The 22990-nt window shown below is 40.0% G+C and overlaps 1 protein-coding gene across 1 annotated transcript in view; it reads right to left on the bottom strand.

Moving 5' to 3' along the window:
- Positions 1–10111: 10111 nt before the first annotated feature.
- Positions 10112–22990, bottom strand: part of ZNF652 (zinc finger protein 652) — a 38021-nt gene continuing 25142 nt past the window's right edge. The window contains exons 2-6 of the mRNA XM_034755722.1: positions 20687–21833; positions 15087–15234; positions 14680–14795; positions 13529–13673; positions 10112–13068 (exon numbers count right to left, since the gene is read on the bottom strand). Coding sequence (XP_034611613.1) covers positions 12548–13068; positions 13529–13673; positions 14680–14795; positions 15087–15234; positions 20687–21613 — 1857 coding nt within the window. The 5' untranslated portion in view covers positions 21614–21833 and the 3' untranslated portion in view covers positions 10112–12547. The remainder of the gene's footprint in view (positions 13069–13528; positions 13674–14679; positions 14796–15086; positions 15235–20686; positions 21834–22990) is intronic.

The following is a 22990-nucleotide window of genomic DNA, read 5'->3' as shown; positions in this document are numbered from 1 at the left end:
TGCTTCCTCAGTTTCCACAGTGAAGATGCCCTCTTATATTGCCAAGTCATCCAGCAAAATAAACAGTCCACACAGAACAGGAAGTGTAGGATAACATAGCTAATTTAAATCACAAGGTCCATATAAGGAGATAGAAGAGTTATAACCATGTCCTGGTCAAATTCCAGTGTTAACTCATATCTTATGAAAACTGTCATAGGATCTTTATGACTAGAAATGGTATTTGGTATTTAGGCTTATCTGACAGAGGGCACCGTCAGCAGCTCTAAACTTAGTAGATCTGAAACAAAGTTTGAAGTGCATATGGTTCCAGGTCATAAACAAATTAAAACGTGTTATCCCTTATTTTGCATATGGCTGTTGCCGTCACATACCAGTTTAAGTGCAACCTCACACTAAGTACACTGATAGTATCTACCACCTTACTATAATGTGTACAGTCCATTGCTAGAGAAACCTTACAAAGAGAGGATCATACATACAAGAAATTGAAGAGAAAATGTGTGTTCTTGTGATTAGAACACGGGATTGGGATTCAAGATAGCTGGGGTCTGGTTTCCAGTTTTACCTCTCACTTCTTGTTTAACCTCCGGCAAGCCACTCTGTTTTCCCATCTAGAATGGGGATAAATGTCTTCCATCATGCTGTGAGGATGAATACATACACGAGCTGCTCAAATACTATAGTATTGAGCATCATAGAAAACCCTGTAATGCAGGCAGAGATTTTCTGCCACAGCAGTGCTTTCTAATGAACTTCCTTGTTTTTCTCACGTCTATGGAGAAGGGTGTCTAGCTAGCAAAGCCCGACACCAGATATTTCTCTTTCTTTGGAGGGTGAAAGGAAGAATTTTTAAACAAATGAGTATATGGAAGCATACAAATATAGGTGTGTCGCTGGACAGGGATGCAATCACTGCTTCAATTCATTATCCTGTGTTGAGTTACTAAGGCAAAAAGAAAGGATGGATTCCTGTTGGAAAGTTGAACAGCAGCGTCTATATTGTAACCTGCTGCCTCATGAACTCCTAATTTTGCAAGTTTTCTAGCGTGCCTATCCTATGTGTGATTTCTGGATTGTTCTGTGAAGTGTGTTCAAGTCCACACATACGCAGACATCGGTACAGCACTTTCCTATCTTTAACATATGTAAGAATCTGAAGTGCTGTTTCTGTACCAGCACTGGTGGGGAAAAAAAAAAAAAAAAAAAAGAACTACAATATTTTATAAGTGGTTCCAAACTCCACATTATCTCCTGCCCCAACCACATCTCTCTCAGCTGTGGTCAACCTGACGACGAAGCTGCGAAATTAGGACATCAACAGTCACAGCGGCTCACAGTTAAGAACCTAAATTGATTTTCCATTAAAGCGAAGATTGAAATAAGGAAAAGTAATTATGTTTGATGGATTCTCACGGTTTTAATTTTTTAGTTCAATATTAGCAGCAGCAAGTGCTCTTTTATCAGTATTCTGATTAGTCAGTGTTTATACTGCAGCTTCTCCACTGGCTACTTCTGACCTCTTTTTTTACTGCTTGCTGGCACCAGCTCCCAAGTGCAATGGTAAATACAGTTATTTGTAATAGGGGTGAGGAGAAAAAGTGGGAAAAATCTCAACTTCCCTACATTCTTAAAGAATCCTAGCTGAGTAACGTCTAGACATGGAAATGTAGTTACTTTGCTTCTCTTTCTGTAGTCTACATGATGTTATTTATATTATGACTTATTTTATTGGCCCTGCAAGTTTGGAACCTTCCTTTGGTATTCAAGATATTACACAAATTACAAAAGGGCCCAATAAACCTTCCCTCAACTGATTTTGTAAGAAGGGTTAGTGCAACATACACAGTGAAGACAGACATGTGTGTTATATGGCTATTTCTTTTTACTTTGAACATTGGCAAAATGTTGGTTATTGTACACATCCAAAGGTTCAGCATGTCAAACAATGCAAAATGGCACATCTGGTACCAGAGACACTCAAGAATAAAATATACAATGCAATGATGGGCTCATAAAACAGTAGTTTTCACAATGTGTAACTGTTATAAACTTTATTTTTCAGAGCCATGCTTGAGTTGGGGAAAGTGCACTTTATTGCTAAGGAAACAAACTTAGCAACTGAGTAAATATAAAGAGAAAAAACTCCAGGCCAACTGGATTCGTCCAGATGCAGAAACAGGGCATTCTGAAGAAGAACAATTGAGCATTGTGGGATAGTTTGAGACTACAGAAGAGGAAATGTGTGAACTTGTATACAATGAATTGGTGATCCAACAATGCCACTGGTGCACTATAAACCAGAGTGGACACCTCCCCACCCCATCATGGCATCAATCCAAAAAGAGGAGTATTTAGTCTCATTCATCTGCAAGCATCTTGACACCAAACCCCCCTTGCATTTCCCACAGGGCGAGGGTTATGGCCTAACACCTCACCTTGGTATAAGCTCCAACTGGCCATCTTTGTTTTTTCGCTAGTATGATCAAGTGACTAATTCGTTTGACAAGGGGTTCAATCCTGGACTTCCAATGGAATCAGTGGCGGATGTGTGCCCAACAACTACAGTTTACCTTTAGCTAGCTTCTCTTTGCATAGAGCTAGCTTTAAATGATTCACTGGATGTTTTTCTTAAAATGTCAGAAAAGTGCAAGGAATTTCTGTATTCTATCAGAAAAATCAATTCTACTATATTCAAACTGATCGCAGTTTTAGTATTCTTGTTAATTGTAGATTTTATTTTCATGTAGAGGTGGGATTAGAGAAATAATGCAAGACGGAATCCTCTAATCATCCTTGACTAGAGACAGAGTAAACACTATTCAGTATCCTGAGTCATATTAACATCAGGATAGCATCTCAAAAGGGGCTGGATCAGAGGGCTTCTTTTGAAGAACCTGCAAGTTCTCCAAGCTTTGTTGAAAGGGAAAGAAGTTGAACAAGAGCAATGTTTCTTTTTGGACTGGAAATTTTATAGCATTTCCAATAGTTCAGAATAATCCAAACTGGGCATTTAAAACCTTCATATGAAAGTACATGGTGAAGTACCCTAGATTACTGTAATCAGCAGCATGAGAACACTTTAGACAGGACAACACAGATACTGGTTCTTATGCTAAATTAGTAGAGTCAAGGGCATGGAGACAATGAACGAGCTGTTTGAAAAAAAAATCTTAATAGTATAAAGTAGAAGGACAGGTTCCAAACTTCTAAATGATTAGTTTTCTAACCCAGCTAGGGAAGCTGAGTACAAAAATTCTTGACACAGTAACACCAATGTGTAACGAACCCCTGTTTACTGTCATATACAGCCAAATGTTGTCTATTCACCACACATATAGGGACACAGCTCTTGTGAAAAGGCTGTCACTCTCAATACCCGACACAGTGAGGGAAGAATGATGAAACATTTCTAAAGAATGTCACAATCAGAAGCAATTTCCTACTTCCTTGGCATTTTCAGTCAGTGAAAAGGGCAGCAGAATAAGTGGTTATAATGATCGGGAGGCAATGTCAAAGAGTTGTTCACAAGAAATAAAATGGGCAGGCCATTTTTCTAAAGATTAGGAGAATAAAAATCACCAGATCCCTCTTAAAACCCTATACTCCTTGCAAAGGCTCAGCTAACAAACAGAATAAGCCAACACTGTATAGAGAGCTTTGTGATTATTACTTTTCCAAAAGCAAAGGGTGCCCTCTGCTGCCCACAAACAACTTCCTCAGTAAGCACCAGAATAAATGACTAGTTGGACTCAATCAGAAATTCCTGGGGAGAGCCATGAAATTAACATAATTCTCACCACTTCTTACTCAGTGTAACCATATTAAAGATTAGCAATCACAAAATTATCTGACTGCTACCAGAAGCAAAGTCATAAGTGTTTCTGAACCTTAAACTGGAAGGAAATTTTATAGAGTTCTGTGCCCAAAAGGCAACTGAGTGGAAAATGAAGAAAACTGTTTTGTCCTTTATTTTTAGCTCGTCTTTCCTTCAGAGAAATTAAGCCTTCTACCAGTCCCATCATTTTATACAGTATGTGCCTTAAAATTTTCTAGTCTTTCCTTGTCATACCAGTAACAATCCACCAGGGACCCAAATGAAAGGATTAGTAGATTTACAGATTTTAAGACCAGACGGGACCATCAGGATCTAGTCTAACCTGCGATTAATAATTCAAAAATTACTCCTCTCTCCAACCTTTACCTGCCAAACTCTTGGGAGTTTGGTTTGCCTTGCAAAAACTAAATTAGGTGTTTACGTCAAGGAAAGCAAATGGTGGAAGAATGAATTCAGATGGAATTGATAAACCTTAAGGCTAGACTATCCTCAGTAGTCTAATTTTAACCGTCCGATTAACCCAATTTTCAGTCTTTATTCTCCTTTTCAAAAGCAACTAAGATGAGTCCTTTTGTTCGGTTTCAGAGAACACAGGGATGAAGGGAAGGGAAGAGAGCTGTTCACTGCACAAACCCCAGCTGCAAAAAAATAAAAATGGTGGTTTTGTACTTATGTAGGAAGCTGAACCTGATGTGTGAACAATATATTATACCACTTACATAAAGTTAGCTTCTATTGTGCAGGTTCAGAAGACTTTTCACAGAAAAAAAAAAATCAGTGTAGAAAAGAAAGGTGGTTTATGGAGAAAATTAAAGAGTGATTCAAGATAATAATAAAATAAAAATAATAATGGGGGGAGGGATAGCTCAGTGGTTTGAGCATTGGCCTGCTAAACCCAAGGTTGGGAGTTCAATCCTTGAGGGGGCCACTTAAGGATCTGGGGCAAAATCAGTACTTGGTCCTGCTAGTGAAGACAGGGGGCTGGACTCAATGACCTTTCAGGGTCTCTTCCAGTTCTATGAGATAGGTATATCTCCATATATTTAAAAGAAAGGTGGTTTATGGAGAAAATTAAAGAGTGACTCAGGATATTGGGGAGGATTGGGGGAAGTTCAGAACAACAACTGCATAAAGTGAACATCAAACTTTCAGCTTTTTGCACCCATGTGGAGGGGCTGGAGTCCAGTGAATGGACAGAGGAGTAAATGGTTGAGTGAGCAAATACTTATGAAAATAAAGGAAAATTTAGGACTGCATCTGAAGGTACTTTGAAGCTGGTGAAGTAGGACAGGAGATGATGTGCGCTTACTTCCTGGAACAACAAAAAATTGCCTACTAGCAGCATTCTGGTCTCCTTGAACATTAGTGAGAAGGTAGGGATCTAGGAAGAACTGAAATAGGCAAACCAGGAAAGGATTAAGATTTCTGCAGAAGTGTTAATAAATTACACAGAAGGTTACTGAAAGTGTTTGGAGGTCAAGAAAACCAGATTTCTGACCTTGAAAGCAAAAGTAGGAAGAGTGACGTAGGAGTTGGAGTCATGGGAAAAAGACACTAAACCAGATCTATAGTTTTTAAACATTCTGTACTAGAAAATTACAGTATAATCCAGGGGTTGGCAACCTTTCAGAAGTGGTGTGCCGAGCCTTCATTTATTCACTCTAATTTAAGGTTTCGCATGCCGGTAATACATTTTAATGTTTTTAGAGGGTCTCTCTCTAAGTCTATAATATATAACTAAACTATTATTGTATGTAAAGTAAACAAGGTTTTAAAAATGTTTAAGAAGCTTAATTTAAAATTAAATTAAAATGCAGATCTTATCAGTTTAGTGCAGTGGTTCTTAATCTGGGGTGCACGTACCCCCTGGGGGTGCAAGACATGCGAGATTTTTTTAGAAGGTAAATCATCAAACACACAAATTAAGCACAGGCACGGAAATACAACTACTTTGTTTAATCAAACCTAGGCATTTATTAACATTATACATGTTTTAACGATTGCTGTAATATACAAACAATGTTTTTAAGTTTTCAAGTTTTTAAGCTAATTGTAGTGTAATTTTTGATAAGGGCTGCAGAGTGGTGGGACCAGGCCAGGAGCAGAGCTCCAGGCCGGCAGGAGGGCTGAGCAGGGCCGGAGACCCGGGCCCCGGCTGGCTGGAACCCCAGATCAGCAGTGAGGTGAGTGGGGCCAGTGGACAGAACCCCAGACTGGCAGCGGGCTGAACGTCTCAGCCTGCTGCCAATCTGGGGTTCCGTCTGCTGGCCCTGCTCAGGCTACTGCCGGCCGGGGGTTCCATTCACCCAGGCCGGCAGTGGGCTGAGTGGGGCTGGTGGCCGGGACCACGGCTGGCAGCAACGTGCCAGTAAAAACTGGCTCGCATGCCACCTTTGGCACACATGCCGCAGGTTGCTGACTCATGGTATAATCACTATCCAAGAGTCAAAAGAGGAGAGAGATAAGATAGCGGGATCAAACAGCTGAGATGCAGAGCAGGATGACGTTCACATGTAAATGATATTCAAGGATGAAATTATGAAAGAGAGAGAGGAAGGCGGAAGAAAGATAAAAATAGCCCTGAGATACTCAGTGGAAAGGGACAAAGAGGAAGCCACCCCATCAGAAATTAAAGAAAGGTTTTGAACTGGGATGTGTTTTGGAGACACTGGCTTCCTCAAGGCACTCAAGGACAGAGGGGTAGTGCTGACGCTGTAGGGAGACAGGATAGGACTGATGGTAAGACACAGCGGTTAGCACCAAATAGGTGATTCTATTACTTGAAACACATAGCTGGTCCTTTGTCTGAAAAGTGCATCAAAACCGCATTATATTTTATTAGGCTGAGTTTTATTTAGATTTTGTGTCCCCTGAGATCTTTGCAGAAAAATCAGGTTTTATTTATGTACACATGAAGGTGCTTGATATAAAGCAGCTAAACAAGTCCCTTTTCTTAAGAGGCGACAAAGCAAGTGTCAACTACTAGTAAAGACACCTATACACAAGAAATCAACAAATAGTTCTACAAAATTGTGGAATCAAGTAGTGAGTAAAATGAGTAAATTAGAGTGCAATAAGGTGAACTCTTTAGATGTAGGTTAGCGAATGATGTTGCATAAAAGGATATTTAAATCTTAATGAGTATTTCAGAAATGGCAAGATTTTGTGACGAGAGCTTCCATATTTAATCCTTAGAAGAGTTAAACTATTACATATTCATAAATGTGGAATTTTGCTTTCTTCAATTGTTGCAATTTTGGATGATTTATGTGGAAAAAAATCAGAGTCTAGACTTGAATGTTAAAGTATTTACCAATTGTGAAAGCTGACAAGTTTTTGACTAATAATCTTTACGTTCTAAAATGTCCAGAGCACCTCTGATTTGTTGAGGTAATGTCCAATGCAAGGTGGTTATCAATAATCATACATTATAGAGCTAGAATCTATTGCATAATAAAGATAACACTTGCATCTTTAATAATGTGTAACTATTCTCCATTATAAACACACACATTTTTCTAATCGGAATGTAATATGTCACCCCAGTCTCAAATTTAGCATGCAAGTTTTCAGCTCATCAGCAATTTTGAAAACCAAAATCCATTTGCCCACTTTAAAATCGTAAGATTGGGAGGGGGGGAAAAAAGAGAGAGGCCTGAGATTAAGAGGACGTGAATAATCATGGCTGGAAAATGGTAGAGCTCAAAATTCAGAAATGGGTCCATGTGCATGGGCAGTACAATTTTTCCATTCTTTTCCCCATTAAAAAAATTATATCGCATTACACAGTAGACTGGAAAAGCTCCAAGAATGCTATTACTTGTCTATCAAGTACCCAATGTGTGTTATGGAAACTGCCTCATGTATTTACTGAAATGATCTCAATGATCTCTCAGGTAAATGTGTGTCTTGGGTATTTTCCCCCCCTCAAAGCAGATTTTTAAAGACACAGCTTAATTAAGCCTCTATTTACAGAGGAGATGTTCTATATCAATGGGTAAAATTGCACAGTTCAACAAGTCTATAATTATGATTTTTTTCCTTTTTTATTATTAGGAAATGAAATTAAACCATAAAACATTTAAATATTTTATGAGTTTGGGCTAAATTCCCACGAGCTAGAAAGTTTGGCATTACTGACTTAGTACACTCAAGGGCCTCACTACAAGTCACATGGTGTTCTATCACGAGGTCCCTCAACCACTTTCAAATCAAGGGCATGTACATATACAATCCATATGCACAGTCATAAAAATCAAAAGTTTCAGTGCACAAACATTTGTATCAAAGTCCAAACAGCACTGGATAATATGACATACCACCCTGAAAAACAATTCTAAAATGCCTCTCCTACAAATATTGTTCATAGTTGGCCCATTAATCATTCTATTTGTACTGCAAAGGGATAGGCAGTAATTCAAGTGTATTATAAATATTAATTTTATCCAATATTCTTAGGTGGGAGAGTTACATTTTGTTGCTCACCTACTTGGTTAAAAACAGAAGTGAAAATGACATATGGAAGCGCTTGTGTATCAGCTGGCATAACTTCAGTTTTACCTCCTCCCTTCCTCCATCAAAGAGCAACCACCACCAATAATCATTACAAGATCAACAGATTACAAGACCAAAGAAATTCACAGTTCAGGGTAAGGTGCAACAATGAGAGACGTAGGAAGCTCGAGGAAAACAGAAGAATCCCACCTACTGTGGATTTGACTGACGAGAGGCTTTCCCCCTTTAGGGCTCAGGCTTGAATCGGGCTCAAGATACTAAATCTAAAATCATTATACCCCAACAGCTGTTTAATGATTCATAAGCAGCGTTAGTATTTGTTGTAATGGTGATTTTTTAAGTAGACATCTATCCATTAAGAATCAGACTGATACTGCTAACAATAGTAACATTTAGCATCAGCCAAGACGACAATTGTGTAGTCAGGCAGACATAGAACTGCTCTCTCATCTTGAAAGGCTGTTTCCTTTCAGGTCAATTTGAGATACACACAGTATAGGGAAGCTTGCATTGCCACTGCCTTTTCTGAAAATAAATGATTTTTGTCACCAAGACTAGCAGTTTTGTATTTACAATAAGCACTAAATCACCGAAAGAAAGAAAAAAGGGTAGCTGTCCCACTGCTGCTGTTGTCGGACTCCTAACTGTAAGTTAACTTGGTGTGTGACAAAACTGACAAACACTAGTTGCTTTAAAAAATGCGTTTTAAGAGTTTAAAAAATAACAACTGATTTAGGTTCTAGAAAATTTTGGACCGTCCAGAATTCAGTGTGTCGGACTTCAACAGCTGAGTCCCGATGACAGAAGCGTGCAAAACTTGGAGGCAAATCCTCAGTTAGCGTAAACTGCCTTTGCTGCATTTACTTCAGAGCTATGGGATATACACCAACTGAGAATCTGCTCCTTGGAGAGACTAAGCACTGCCACACCTATTTTAAAGACAAAGTAAGTAAAAATAAGCTTTAAACAGGCAAATCAACTAGCCTACACTGGCTAAAAGCTTCCAAATTTGGAAATGAGTCAGAGCTCTACAAATAAAGAGAAAGCATCTTGTAAATCCACATTTCCATGTTTGTTATATAGTTTTTTAACTCAAAAAGTATCAAATCATTTTCACTCCTGAACTAGCATCTGGACTGGAATTTTCTCTAGGCTGGAACTTTGTTATATTTTAATACTTTGCTGTCACTAGAAAATTGAGTAACAAACATACTAGTGTCAGGAACAAAACACTCTTTAGACAAATAAAATACACACACAATAAAGCTAATACAAAACTCATGGATATTTTTCCCCCTTCAAGGACAATGGTAAAGTGTTAGACAAGTGCTTGTCACATTTTCCAGTATTGTGTGAACCCAGTAAATGAAGCCCATGTGAAGCCCATGTTAATATAATTTAGGGCATATGCCATGTTAAGCATTTGCCAGTAGCCATGGCAAATCTCTCCTCTGAATTTTCACCTACCCTCTGTTACTGCAGTTTGTAGTTTTATGGTACAATATTGCAGCACTTTTAGACAAGCATGTCAGAGTCCATTTTAAGTTTTCCCCAAATGATTACAGAGAATTTGTCTCCAATAATTTTGTACCATGACATTCTATTAAACATACGACTATTAAGTTAATTTTTCCTAGCCCAATTTTACTTTCTTCCGCAGAATGGTAGACGTTTCTAGATCTCAGAGGCAAAATCAGCTGATATCCAAGATGTACAAGTACTGTGTACCACAGAAGAGAAAAACTGTCTCAGATTCTAGAATTTTGAATAGCAGCCTAATACTGTAAATTTATTGAGAAGAAAATCATTTTGCAAAACTGGATTACAATTCATTTACCAAGATTTTGTTTTAGCATTTAAAAATCATTTAATAACAGGCCTGACCATAAAATCGGGGCACAACAGAAACGGAGGTTGTAAATGTGACATGGAATGCATAGAACTTTCCTGGGCGGACCAGCCACAGTAAATACAACAGTCATAATCATGAGTGTAAATTCACCTTCATAACTGGCTTTATCACCTATGAGATAAAGGGTGTATATAAATATTAGAGAGAAACATTTAAAAAAACCCACATTCTTGTATTCTTCAGAAATGGGGGGAGGGGAGGGGATTTTCAGTTCGATCAAAAATGAGTATGTTGGGCCAAAAGGGCCTAATTCCTGCTCCTAAAATTTCCTATGAAAAAAGAAAGCATTGATGATTAGATGGCAGAAACTTTGTAAAATACCAACTAAGGAGCTAATTCCCAAAAGACAGAATGTGGTGTTTAAAAAATAAAAATAGTGATTAACAGCATTAAACTTGAAGAAATAATGCTAGGAAGGATTCCCACCATTTCTGCTACTTTGAAGATATCTATCAGCAGCAAAAGCCCAGTTCATTGCCATTTTAGTTAATCTGTCTACTGGGGTCTTTGGAGATGGAGTTTGGGTGGGATTCAATTGACCAAGCAGCACAAAATAGTAGGAAACATTTTTGAAACTTACAGTACAATGGCTCTGGGCCTCTGACTCTTCATTGAGGGTGGCAACAATTACCTAGATTGCATAATGCTGCTATATTCAATGTCATTTAAACAAAAACACAAACCTGAAAAAATAACCACTCACTGATTAAAACAGATACATTTGGCCTTCCAGCCCACCACCTCTGCATCAAACTTGTCATTTGCCACTCACTCAGTGCCTCACAAGATTATGAAACAGTGACTTGTCTAAATTCAAAGGTTTCTAACCTATAACTGTCAAACTTAGATTTGCCCAAAAAATTGGACTATGAACCCCTCAATATCATCCCATATTGTCTGAATGTGTCATGGTTATGGGACAGAGCTCCATACTGTGGATACATACTGCATTTTCTCAGCAATGTGTCTACTTAAACACCATTTTCCCATTCAAATTTCTCCTCTTCTCATTCTTACAATCAACCAAACACCACATTTGTGAAACTAACTTAATTCTCCTCTCCTAAGTCCAGGAATTTTAAAAAAAGCAATCTGAACGAGCAGCATTTGATATGATCCCAAAATTAAAATCATACCATAAACAAACATTAAAACCAGGCCTTCCTATATAAAAGAAGATATGCTTGGCTGACCTGAAATAGTTTATTTCCCATCTCCTAAGTCAGATCTCTCACTCACCTGTGACTTCATAACTCATGAGCTGCTGAGTTTCTTCACCCAACAGATGTGTCCCTTTCTAACCCAACCCATTCCACACTTCCATCCAACTGAACTAAGTGAAACCTGTAGAGCAGGAACGTGGTATCTCAATGTCTTTGTTCAATAAGCCTAAGAGACACTGTGGAAGGGGAAAGGTAAGGTTTAAAAACTACTAAATAAATTACATAAAAGTTCTGAAATCAACACCACTTCTCAGGCAGCCTTGCCAGAGACCTCTTGGGTCCCTCTCTTCTCTGAAGCACCGTTTAAGTTGTATGGATGTAAGAATAACTTTAACTATAGAAGCTATTTGCATCTTTTTAGAATCACATTTTGATGATTATAAAATTTTATCTATTATACAACATAGGTCCAGCTACACTGAAAAAATTACACCGCTTATTGAAATACATTTCATTTTAGAAACAGACTACTAAATAGGTCTATACAAAAAACTCTAAAATAATTTCTGTAGTAAAATAAAGAGTGCGTTAGGAGAGCTACACAAACAAATTTTTTTGTCTTTCTCTATAATGCTTGATATACTGTGATACGTGGCTGGCTCACTCCGTAGCCAGCACCAAAAGCTGAAAAGAATTCATTACGATACACAGTGATACAATTAATGCTCTGTATTAATCTCACAGCCTTTCCGATTAGTACAAAGGAAACCAGGCCTATCCCCTCTTTGAGGAGAAGTCCAGGATATAAAAGCAAGCATACCTCATCAGCTGATATGAAATTATAAAATTCCACAAGTCTCAGTATTTGAAATTTATAAAAGTCACCAGTAGAACGCAAGCAAATTGGGTTTCAGTCCCTTTGGTTCCCCTGGTTCAAATGATCACTGCTGATCCAATGGAATTTTCTTGTTCGTTAACTGATTCATGAGAGTACCAGGATCTTCCAAGTGGGGACAAAGAGATCTGAAAGATCTTCACTAGCTCTCCCTCTGCAATTTCCAGGAGGGCACGTTTCCATGTGCATAAAACAGGAAAAACAGCTGGCAGGAGGCAAAGGTGTTAGTGGTGTTGTGCTGAAATGTTTTTTTCTGCCAGGTGTCGCAGAAAGTTGTCCTCACTCTGGCCTCTGTGATTTAAAGGCTCACTCTTAAAAAGGGCTGGAGGTGGGGGTAAATGAGGGACTGGGGGGACTGGGAGATGGTGTGGATGGTGTGGGTGAGGGTGAGGATGGAGATGAAGGTGTGAATATGGATGGGGGATGGGACGTGGCGGGAGAGTGTTCACTGGGTTCAGGTTGATGGGTGGAGTTGGGGTGGTGGGTGTGTTTGCTACAGAAAGGACTGCAGTAGCAGGAGAAGTTGTGGTAAGTGGGATCTGAACAGCAGGTGGCACATTAACGGGGCTTGTGACCCGGAAGCACTTCTCCTTGTGCGCCTTGAGCATGTTGGAGAAGCGAAATCGCTGGCCACACACATCGCATGGGTAAGGCTTCTCCCCTGTGTGAGTTCTGCGGTGTCTCTTCATGTTTGGGCGGCTGGTGAAGCTTTTGCCACAGATTTCACAGATAAAAGGCTTCTCTCCTATAAGATAAAACACAGCAGCCAGTTAGGCTGAAAGCTTCTGCTAACATAATTTACTTCAGCTATAAGTGGGTCAATGAGTTGTATATTCCACAGACTGCACTCTTCCCTACTTATGGCCAAAATAAAAACACAACCGAACTGCTTTCCCAAAAAAACCCTCAATCTTCGTGAGCTCCTCTCCCACCGTCAAGGTCTGGTGCATGAGAATTCTAAAAAGGCTGGGTAATGGGCTTCTTCAAACCACAGTAACATGAAGAGAAACATGCACAACCACTCATTTTTGCAGTTGAAATACAGTATACAGGGCAGGGGGAGAGGAGGTTAGGTGTCACTAAGTACCGGCTGGATCTGGGTTGAATCTGACTTTAGGCATAAGTTTGGTGGGACTGATGCACATGGAAGAGTTGGCATGTTTATGCCCTGGAGGTGTGTGCACTTTTCTTAGATATGTTCTTACCAGTGTGTGTTTTCATGTGCTCATCGAAGTACTGTTTCATGTTGAAGTCTTTGCCACACCACTGGCACATGAACTGTTTGTGCCCAATGTGGATGCTCATGTGGGAACGCAGTTGGTACTTGTACTGAAACCTTTCATCACAGTTCTGCAACAGACACAGACCTTGACTTTCAGTCATCTCCGGTAAGGAAGCATATATAGAAATCCAGAAGACCACCCCAAAGCAGTACACAAGTAGACCCCTCATGCACCAAGAAAACATAGTCTAGAGAGGATTTAACAACAGTAGGCCATCCAGTTAAAAATGCATATATGAAACACACACACTATTGATACCCACACTTTTTTGGGCAGGGGGGGGAACCATTATTAGGAGCATTATCTTGTGTACCCAGGAGGTACAGCCTTAAAGAGATTTATAAAAAAATCAGGGCTTTGAAACTGCTCCTCGGATACCTAATGGCCACAGGTAATATGAAAAATGACTCTCCATTTCACTCACTAACAGGTTGTCTCATTAGAAAGCCCAGGGTATTCCTTGCACTGCTGAAGAGGGAAAACAATGGGCTCTTCCAACAGCACTGTCTCTGGATTCTATTAAGTCCTACTGTAGTTTGGCATGTAGGTGCCTCGTAAATTTAGAATTACACTCCCCTCCCCCCGAGCTAGGACAGAAAGGGATGCTTTGTTTCTTCATCCTCCCAAACACTGATGAAAGCGATGGCAAACTGTTTTCCTCCATTTTTCCTGAAGATGCTAAGAAGAGAGATCTGGATAATTGGTCTAAAGGTTTCTTCCTACCCTCCTTCATTCCTGGTTTTGGAAAGAAAGGGAGAGCTTCTTACCCTCTCGCCCCCAAAACCAATACCCTTTTTCTGCCCCCTTAGTATTCCCAGCAAAGGAAAACGACATACAGTAATTGGCTACTTCCACTGCAGCACTGAACCAAACCAGATTCTTGACAGTTTTGCATTACTCCTACCTGCACTTATGCTCTGCTCTCCCCAGAGAATACATTTTTTCCCATGCTTTAATACAACTGCACCTCATTGCATAGATAAGACATTTTCACAATTGTAGCTTCACATTGGTGGGTACTAGATTCATATGCCTCATACTATGTCAACACTTCAATAAAGTGGCTGCCTCACCTCACATCTGAAAGGTTTCTCTCCAGAATGCTGTAGGGAATGCACTTTGAGCGACATACTGCGTTTGAACGATTTTCCACAGGTTTCACATGTAAATGGCATATCCTTTGTATGTGCTGCAACATATATATTACATTATGAAAAAAGGTTACTAAAAATGCAACACAAACACATTACTTCACTCAAAATCTCTCATTCTGGAGTCCTGAGAGAAAGACTGGTACTGTACAGGTGAATACTATCTGGTGTTCCCGGTACTACGAATGTACATTCTTAGTTTCCCTCTAACAACAGATTAAGCTAAGGAAGTTAGGTTACTTGCGTTACAGATTAGATATTAAAAACAGTTAAGGACCAGGAAGACAACAAGGTATCAGGATCAGCAAACATAAGCAGCAAGAACTCACCAACCATGTGCTTCCGCACATGGGCCATTGTGTAGAACTTCTTTTCGCAGATCTCACAGGAGAACTTTTTTTCTGCATATCCATGAACAATCTTGATGTGTTCATGGAGAGACCAGAGCTTCTTGAACGATTTCTTACAGGAAACACACTGAATGAATGGGACAAACAAGCAAGCTTAATTCACAAAGAGTTTCAAAGCCACAAGTCAGCAGAGATAAGGCACATACCAACTTGCTCAAGGAAGAATGTTCCCAAAACAAGGAAGGTAGTCAGAATCCCAACATGGACTTCTGCCCAAATTCACTGGTTTTAAGAATCTGGAAAATGTAGATACACTTACAAAGAGTACAGACCAAAGAATAGTGGAATGAGGGAACAGAGGTTAACACACTTGCAGTTTGGTGCCATCTGCTGACATCTCAAGAGCAGTGCAGCCACTACACTACAGTATCCTGTTTCCAAAACCCAGTGGTATCTATAGTGTCAGCTCAAGTTAGGTTGGACTGTCCAGTTGGATTCTAGTATTGGGAGGAGAGGTTTAGAATGTCCATATCAGTGTCCTTGTTTAGTGCCAAAAAGCAAGAAAACTTGGAGGCTTTGCATAACTCTTGGAATGTCTCTACTTTTCTTGGCAGCAGGACTACATAGGAAGAAACATCTTAATGCCAGAGCTCAAACTCCAGCAACAAGCCCAAAGGAGACAGCAATACATGGCCAGATGTCTCTGTTTCTGGAACTCTAGGGCCCTGCAGATTGTAAGGTCAGAAGGCACTAGACACTGGCCTGCTGCACTTCTGGACACCGCTATTCTAATCTTGATCCTTTATTGAGCAGGGACTCAACTGTGTGGTGGTTTTATGAGGTGGATAAGTAAGGAGTAAAGACACACTAAAGTCATTTTCACTAATTACCTAATCCAGACAGCTGGATGCCAGATAGTCCTGAGTTGTAACCCTGGCTTGTACAATGACACTGTTTGCCTTGCCTTCAAGACCATTTTATATAGGGAAATATGCAGCACATGACCTCTCAATTCAAACCCCAACCCCAGCATTACCATGAAATCTCCTGACAGGATCAAGGATAAGCATCTCACATACACCCCCATTTTCAAAAGAATATTAATGATAAACATAATTTTTAAAAATCTTTGTACAATTTTATACATTTCAGAATAACAGTTGTGAAACTTAATGGAGCAATATATGAAGATATCAAACATTTTTTTATCTTTGAAAGGAAAGGGAAGGAGTTCTCTATAAATTTTAATCTTTTCTGGCTGTCATTCATCCCGCTCCTGTCAAAGTGAGGTGTTCCTCCTCCATCACGGGCAAGTCATATTGCCTTCACAGTGCACCCAACCTTTGCTGGCCTGGGAGTTTGCATACCACACTGCCACCAGGAAGATCCTTCTCCTTTCAAAGGATCTACTCGGAGATGTCAGGAACAAACTGCAGTCGATGGTGGAAAAACCCTGGAGAGTAAAGCAGTGCTAAAAAGTGATCATTTGATTTAACACAAAGTCAGCCATTGGGAATTGGAAATCTAGCATTTCCATGAGCAATCAACAGAAAGTAATCTGGATATACCGATTTAATGTCTGGATACAGCCTAACAGAACAATAAAAGCCTTTGTAAAGGCACTAATTTTGAAAAGGTACTTATCCAACAGAACACAAAGGCTCTTTTGGAATGGCTACAATCCATCATATAGAGCTATATTTAGGTTTATACACGACAGAAGAGCCATTATCATCAGTCCAACTGGCACTTATGTAATCAAGCCACATGGGATTTGTTCTAGACAAGGCTCCATGTCTTACTTGGCATATTAGAACTATATTACGCAACTCTGCCCCCACCTCTTCACTGCCTTTCCAATCAAATTCATTTTTTAAAAAGCTGCTCCCAAATTTTCATTTTTAACACACTGCAAGTTTTAGAACTGACAAGGTATAATTGCGTAATAGATGCTTACAAGGAAAATCTGAAGAAGATAGTCAGGCACCCATGAAGTTTTGGGAGACAGTTTTTGGATTCTGAAGCATTTGATACTGGAGAGGGAATATATTCTCCTCTTTCCCTCTCCCCTTTGGGCAGAGGCAGAAGTGCCTAAGGGATTGCCTACATGAGAGACCTTTGCATTAGTGTAGCTACACCAATATAGCAAAACCATCGCAAACTCCCAACACAGATATTCTGCACTGGAATAAAGCAGGTCTTATAAGTGGGCTGACTTACCCTGGACTAGGGTACAGTAGTGCAAAATGCCTTGCACTAACATAAGTCATGTCTACGTTAGGAAGTTGGCACTGCTATAGCTATACCAGTGGCTAAAAACCAGCAGAGACAAGGCCTTACGTTTGGCTCACATTTAAAAAGTTCTCTGTGTAACCAATAAGGGCGAGACTTTTAAACGAACGCTTAGATTCTGGAGCACAAGATGCAGCCATTTATGTGGCTGCATAATAGCACCTACTAGCCCCTGGTCCTACAGTTTACATATTCTATTATGATGAATGTATTATTATATAGAGGCAAAGATAAAGTTTTGCTGAATTTGAAATAGGTATAGAATAAAATTTTCATGAGCACTTAAAAATATAGGCGCTTAATTCTCATTTCGTAAGTGACTCAGACACTTAGGAGCCTAAATCTCATTGAAAGTCCACTCCTAAGTGTCTGAGTCATTTGAATATGTGACTTAAGCTTTTATTCCATTTTTACTCAATATACTAACAATGGTCAAAAGACTAATTTATTGTACCAGTGATGCCTTTCAAGCGTGGTAAGTGTCCTGACAAATACTTCTGTTCAATGTCCCCGGAAGTCCCTTACATACCATACATTAGCTACTTATAAAATCCCACTGACAGTTCTAAAAGATTATTTGCTGTGAGCTGAGTCGCCTAAATGTATCCTTTAAACGTATACTTAAGCGGCCTCTGCTACACTACAAGCTTTAGAAATGTTTCATTTAAGAAGTGCAAGGATTTTTTCAATTCATTGATAGGCACGAGGATGCAGCAGAATGTTTATAATTTGTACACACGCACACACACAATCAATGGCAATGATATTTACATTGCTACTTAGATGACATAAGGGGCAATTATAGTGCATCCATAGTCTTAATAAGCACTAATTGACGCTACGGATGCCTCAAATTAATTTTATGCAGATATATTTATGGGCTTTTTTCTTTCTGATCTATTACAGGTAAACCGATAGGTCTAACTTCTCCTAGACTATTGTCTGCTTGGAGGAATTCTAGAAAAAATCCTACTGGTGCTGTCACCGGTTCAACTGCACCTGGTGTTAGCATCATAAAAGCCTTCGTGTAAGCAAGGCTCCAGTGGGTTACAAAGCTTTTATTACCATGTCAGTTAAACTTGTTGAGAAACAGGTTTATTTGATAGTGGTAAAAATACCAGAAGCTGCTGCTGTCTTGCCTACACTAGATCTTCAACTGATGTTAACACCAAATGTAACTGCTGGATTTTTTTTTTTATTATTTCTTTTTAACACCAAAATGCCCAGGTATAAAATGGCTTTATACTAGGCCACTTCATTACATGGCTGTCTCCTAGATATTTTGTTATGTACATTGACTTGCCATTAACAGGTCATGCCCAATTGTTTTACTGCAATTCTAGCTCCAGGATCTACTTTGTATCCATTCTCAAGCCTGGTCTGCTCTTGGAAATGGTTTCGACTCAGCCAGGAACGGCCACCAATCAGTGTAGTCCGGACCCTTACTTGTAGGCAAGGACATACAGGTGGGTTTGCACCAACTGAGGTTTACCCATGTTTGTACTGGGGCAAATCCAAACTTGCCTTGCCTATATTTAAGAGTCAGCACCAGTGTAGCTACACCACATGCTAGCCACCAGTGGTGGAGCCAGGGCTACTCCTAAGTGTAGATACGGTCTAAACTTGGGCATGAAAACCATTCTGGAATTTGTGTGGTCCAAAGCCTAACCCATTGTTATTTCAATTTTTAAAGCCCAGTGTGGCCTAATGGATAGAATACTGGATTGGGTTCCAGGAAACCTGGGTTTTATTTCTGACTGACACTGGCCTGCTAAGTGATCTTGGTCAAGTCACTTCACCGTTCTCTGCCTCAGTTTCCTCATACGTAAAATGGAGATAATGATGCTGATCTTTTTTGTACGGTGCTTGGAGATCTACTGAAGTGCTCAGTAAGAGCTAGGTAATAATAATAAATAACAGGGTTCAAAAAAGAACTAGATAAAATGGAGGATAGGTCCATCAATGACTATTAGCCAGGATAGGCAGGGATGGTGTCCCTAGCCTTTGTTTGCCAGAAGCTGGGTATGAGCAACAGGGGATGGATCACTTGATAATTACCTGTTCATTCCCTAAGGGGCACCTGGCATTGGCCACTGTCGGAAGACAGGATACTGGGCTAGATGGACCTTTGGTCTGACCCAGTATGGCCGCTCTTATGTCACGTTTCAGCCAAATGTAAGTATTCTTTTAAAAAAGTGCCCTCTTTTGGTGATACTCATTGGATGGGAATAATTTACTGCCCTTCTGCCTTTTAATGTTACAACTACATTAAAATTGAATTCAAGCAGCTTTACCCTGGGGCAGTGGGCCTATTTCACCACTAGGATGCAGCACTGTGTTAAGTTTTCTTTAACAAAGCAAGACTAAATCACCAGATAAAACAATAACGCCCATGGTTATGAGATAACATGTGCCTATGAGCAGAGAGGAAGTCACAGATAAGTCAAAAGCTCAGAAATTGTATTCCATAATTTAAATTATTTAAAATGATTCTTTCATGGCAAAGATTTCCACTGTTGTGTGTATAACTAAAAGTGGCAAAACTCCTGGTGAGATGCAGACCAACAGAAATATCCCTACTAACAGCAAATTCAAAAGGCTAATCTATTATTTATTCAGATTTTGCAGCACTGCAGAAATGGGCAGGTTTATGAACATCTTTTGCATTATTAGAAGGATTTCCACACACCTATGTACGTGTATATAAACACCATTGTAAATCAAATTCTCTTGACATATTAATCATCTTAATGTGACCCAGAAAGCAAAGATGACATATTAACACTTTTCACATCTTGAAGGTGTTACAATTTTTCTAGGTCACTTGTGTCGCAGCCATTTGTTCTCCCCTGAAATTCTTACCTTTATAAATTATGTGCCTGATTTTCAAGGGTGCCGAACATTCAAAACTTTGACTAAAGCTACCGGAAGCTGCAGGTGGGTCAGCACCTCTGAAAAATCAGGTCCTATTTTGTACAAAGTGGTGCACTGCAGACACGTTTTCAACCCATTATTCTTGTATCTGGCATTTGTTAAAAAGTAGTCTGGCATCTTCCCACAGTGTAGATTAATCCTAGCAAGAACTGTGCTAAAACAGCACACGGGGCACCCCCTGGTCCTACAAGTTATTTCCTTTGACAGACACCAAGAAGTGCTGACAGGTAGAGGTAGATCTCGGTCAGGACTTTGTCTCCACAAAAAAAATTCCCTCTCTGAGGTGTCCACTAGCTGTATCCAGGGCACAACAGAAAGGTGTGGAAATCTGGCAAGCAGGTGAACTAACCTACCTGAATGTTTTTTTCACAGTCTGTTTGCTGGTGAAGGGACAGCTCACTTTCTAGAACAAATTTCTTCCCACACTTGTCGCAGATCTGCATACGCCTGTGAGTGACGTTCATGTGCTTCTCCAGGTACCAGCGTGTGTTAAACACCCTGGGGCACTTCTCACAGGTCAAAGTCTCCTTTTCTTCACACTTTGATTTCTGCACAGGTGCCTTGGGCTCCTTTGCAGCTTTCTTCTTACGCTTGGGGGGCTCCACACTCTTTCTACGGCCCCTTGTAGTTCTGGGTGAAGGGGAAGTTGTGGCTGCTGCAGCAGATGCAGCTCTCCTTGTTCTCCTTTGGGTAACACTAACTTTTTCCACTCTTTTCTCTTTTTTCTTCTGCCTCTCATTCTCCTCATCATCATTACTGTCTTCAGTGGCCTCTTCCCCACTGTCACCCTCCTCTTCCTCACTGCTGGTCTTAAGAACAGCAGTCTCTTTGGACTGGGAGGGGACACCCTTCTCCCCTTTTGATACATTTAATGTTTGGTTGTTAAGGTTTACCTCCACTATAATCTGCTCCCTTTTGTAAGTCACTTCATCTTCCTCCTCCTCTTCTTCCTCAGAGTTGTCAGAGTTCTCTCTATCTTCTTTCACAGCCCGGACCTCTCCCACCGATCTGTTCTCCCTGAAATATGGCTGCTCCTCTCTTTCATGGAGATGTGGTTTACTCATTTTGCTGTCCACCAACACAGAGTAAGGGCTTCCTGACTCTCTTTTGTATACTTTGGTGGACAGATCAAGTTCCTGACTGGCAGCATGATAAAATGTGGGTGGCACTTGACCACGACGGCTTTCCTCTTGCGCCATCCCTGCTACATGCACGGCACTGTTTTCAACCAGCTGTTGGCAAGAATTGGCTGTTTGATTCATTGGGGGGCCCTGATTCATTGAGCACCTTTGATCCCAGAAAAATCAAATAAGCAGCTATGAAATACGATGGGCTTTCAAGATGTTGCCTGTTCCATCTAGACAGTATGACTAAAATATGACTCTCTCCTGGTGTTTAGCACTGAAGCATGGACCACAGAATTCTGGTATTATGGCAAAAGCAGAGCTGTAGTAAATATTCTTCTGAAGAAAGCAGCCAACCAACCTCCAAACATTTTATCTACAAAGAAGAACAGAGAAAATTAAGTCAGTTTCTTAAAAAATAATTGAAGAAATTTATCCCCCAAGCTCCTTGTTTTCTTTCCATGTGTACAATTTAGGCAGAGCACAGCAGGATCTACCATACCAATTGTTAATTATTCATTATGCTTAGTGGTCTATTCTTCACAATGCCGATCAAAAAAGTCTTAATTCCACTGATTACTGGCAACTGTGCAGATCTCAACAGACCCTCCAAGAGGGATAAGAGACTATCAAACTGTAAAATATGAAACTGGACCATAGTACTAGAGCCATAGCTTGTAGTAATCGTGGGACAGGGCACAAGCTGAGATAGAAGAGAATAGGTCCCTTAAATAAAATGGAGATTGTATGAAGAATCTGTGCGGTGGAAACACAAACAACTGGACACACAATGTCTTCCAATCTAATTTACTGCTGCAAGATGAAAATGTTTACACTGAGACTTTTCATGTAATATGTACATTAGTAGAATGTCCTTTGGCACATAATCAATTCCAGTTTGCATGCTACCACAACCTGGAGGGTAGAAGAGGGAGGAGGCAGCTTAGAGATGCTCTCTCAGGTGTTCTACAGAACTGGAATTGATTATGTGCCAAAGGACATTCTACTAATGTACATATTACATGAAAAGTCTCAGTGTAAACATTTTCATCTTGCAGCAGTAAATTAGATTGGAAGACATTGTGTGTCCAGTTGTTTGTGTTTCCACCGCACAGATTCTTCATACAATCTCCATTTTATTTAAGGAACCTATTCTCTTCTATCTCAGCTTGTGGCCTGTCCCACGATTACTCACTCCCCAATCTAGTAGCCAAACAATAATGCTTTCTATCCATCTAAATTTCACCTGCAGTTATCGAAGTTGGAGTTTGACCAGTATACCAGGGTTAATGCTCCTACTTCCTCCTGCAAAAAATACCATGTGATCTCTACCACTAGTAATCAGAACCTCAATTTTTTTTCCCTCACTCAGGAAATAACATTTCAAGCAGCGCAAAATTAGAAAGACAAACCAAAAACTTGGATTGAATGGATGAGATAGAGAGGTATATCCGAGCCATCAGCATAAATGTGTCAGTCAAAAAGTCATGCCAGCAGACAACAGTACCTAGAGAGGGTGCAGAAGGAGGGAAC

This window comes from Trachemys scripta, chromosome 23 (genome assembly GCF_013100865.1).
Source record: "Trachemys scripta elegans isolate TJP31775 chromosome 23, CAS_Tse_1.0, whole genome shotgun sequence".
In the NCBI taxonomy this organism is placed as follows: domain Eukaryota; kingdom Metazoa; phylum Chordata; order Testudines; family Emydidae; genus Trachemys; species Trachemys scripta.
This window is presented reverse-complemented; position numbering and strand designations above follow the sequence as displayed.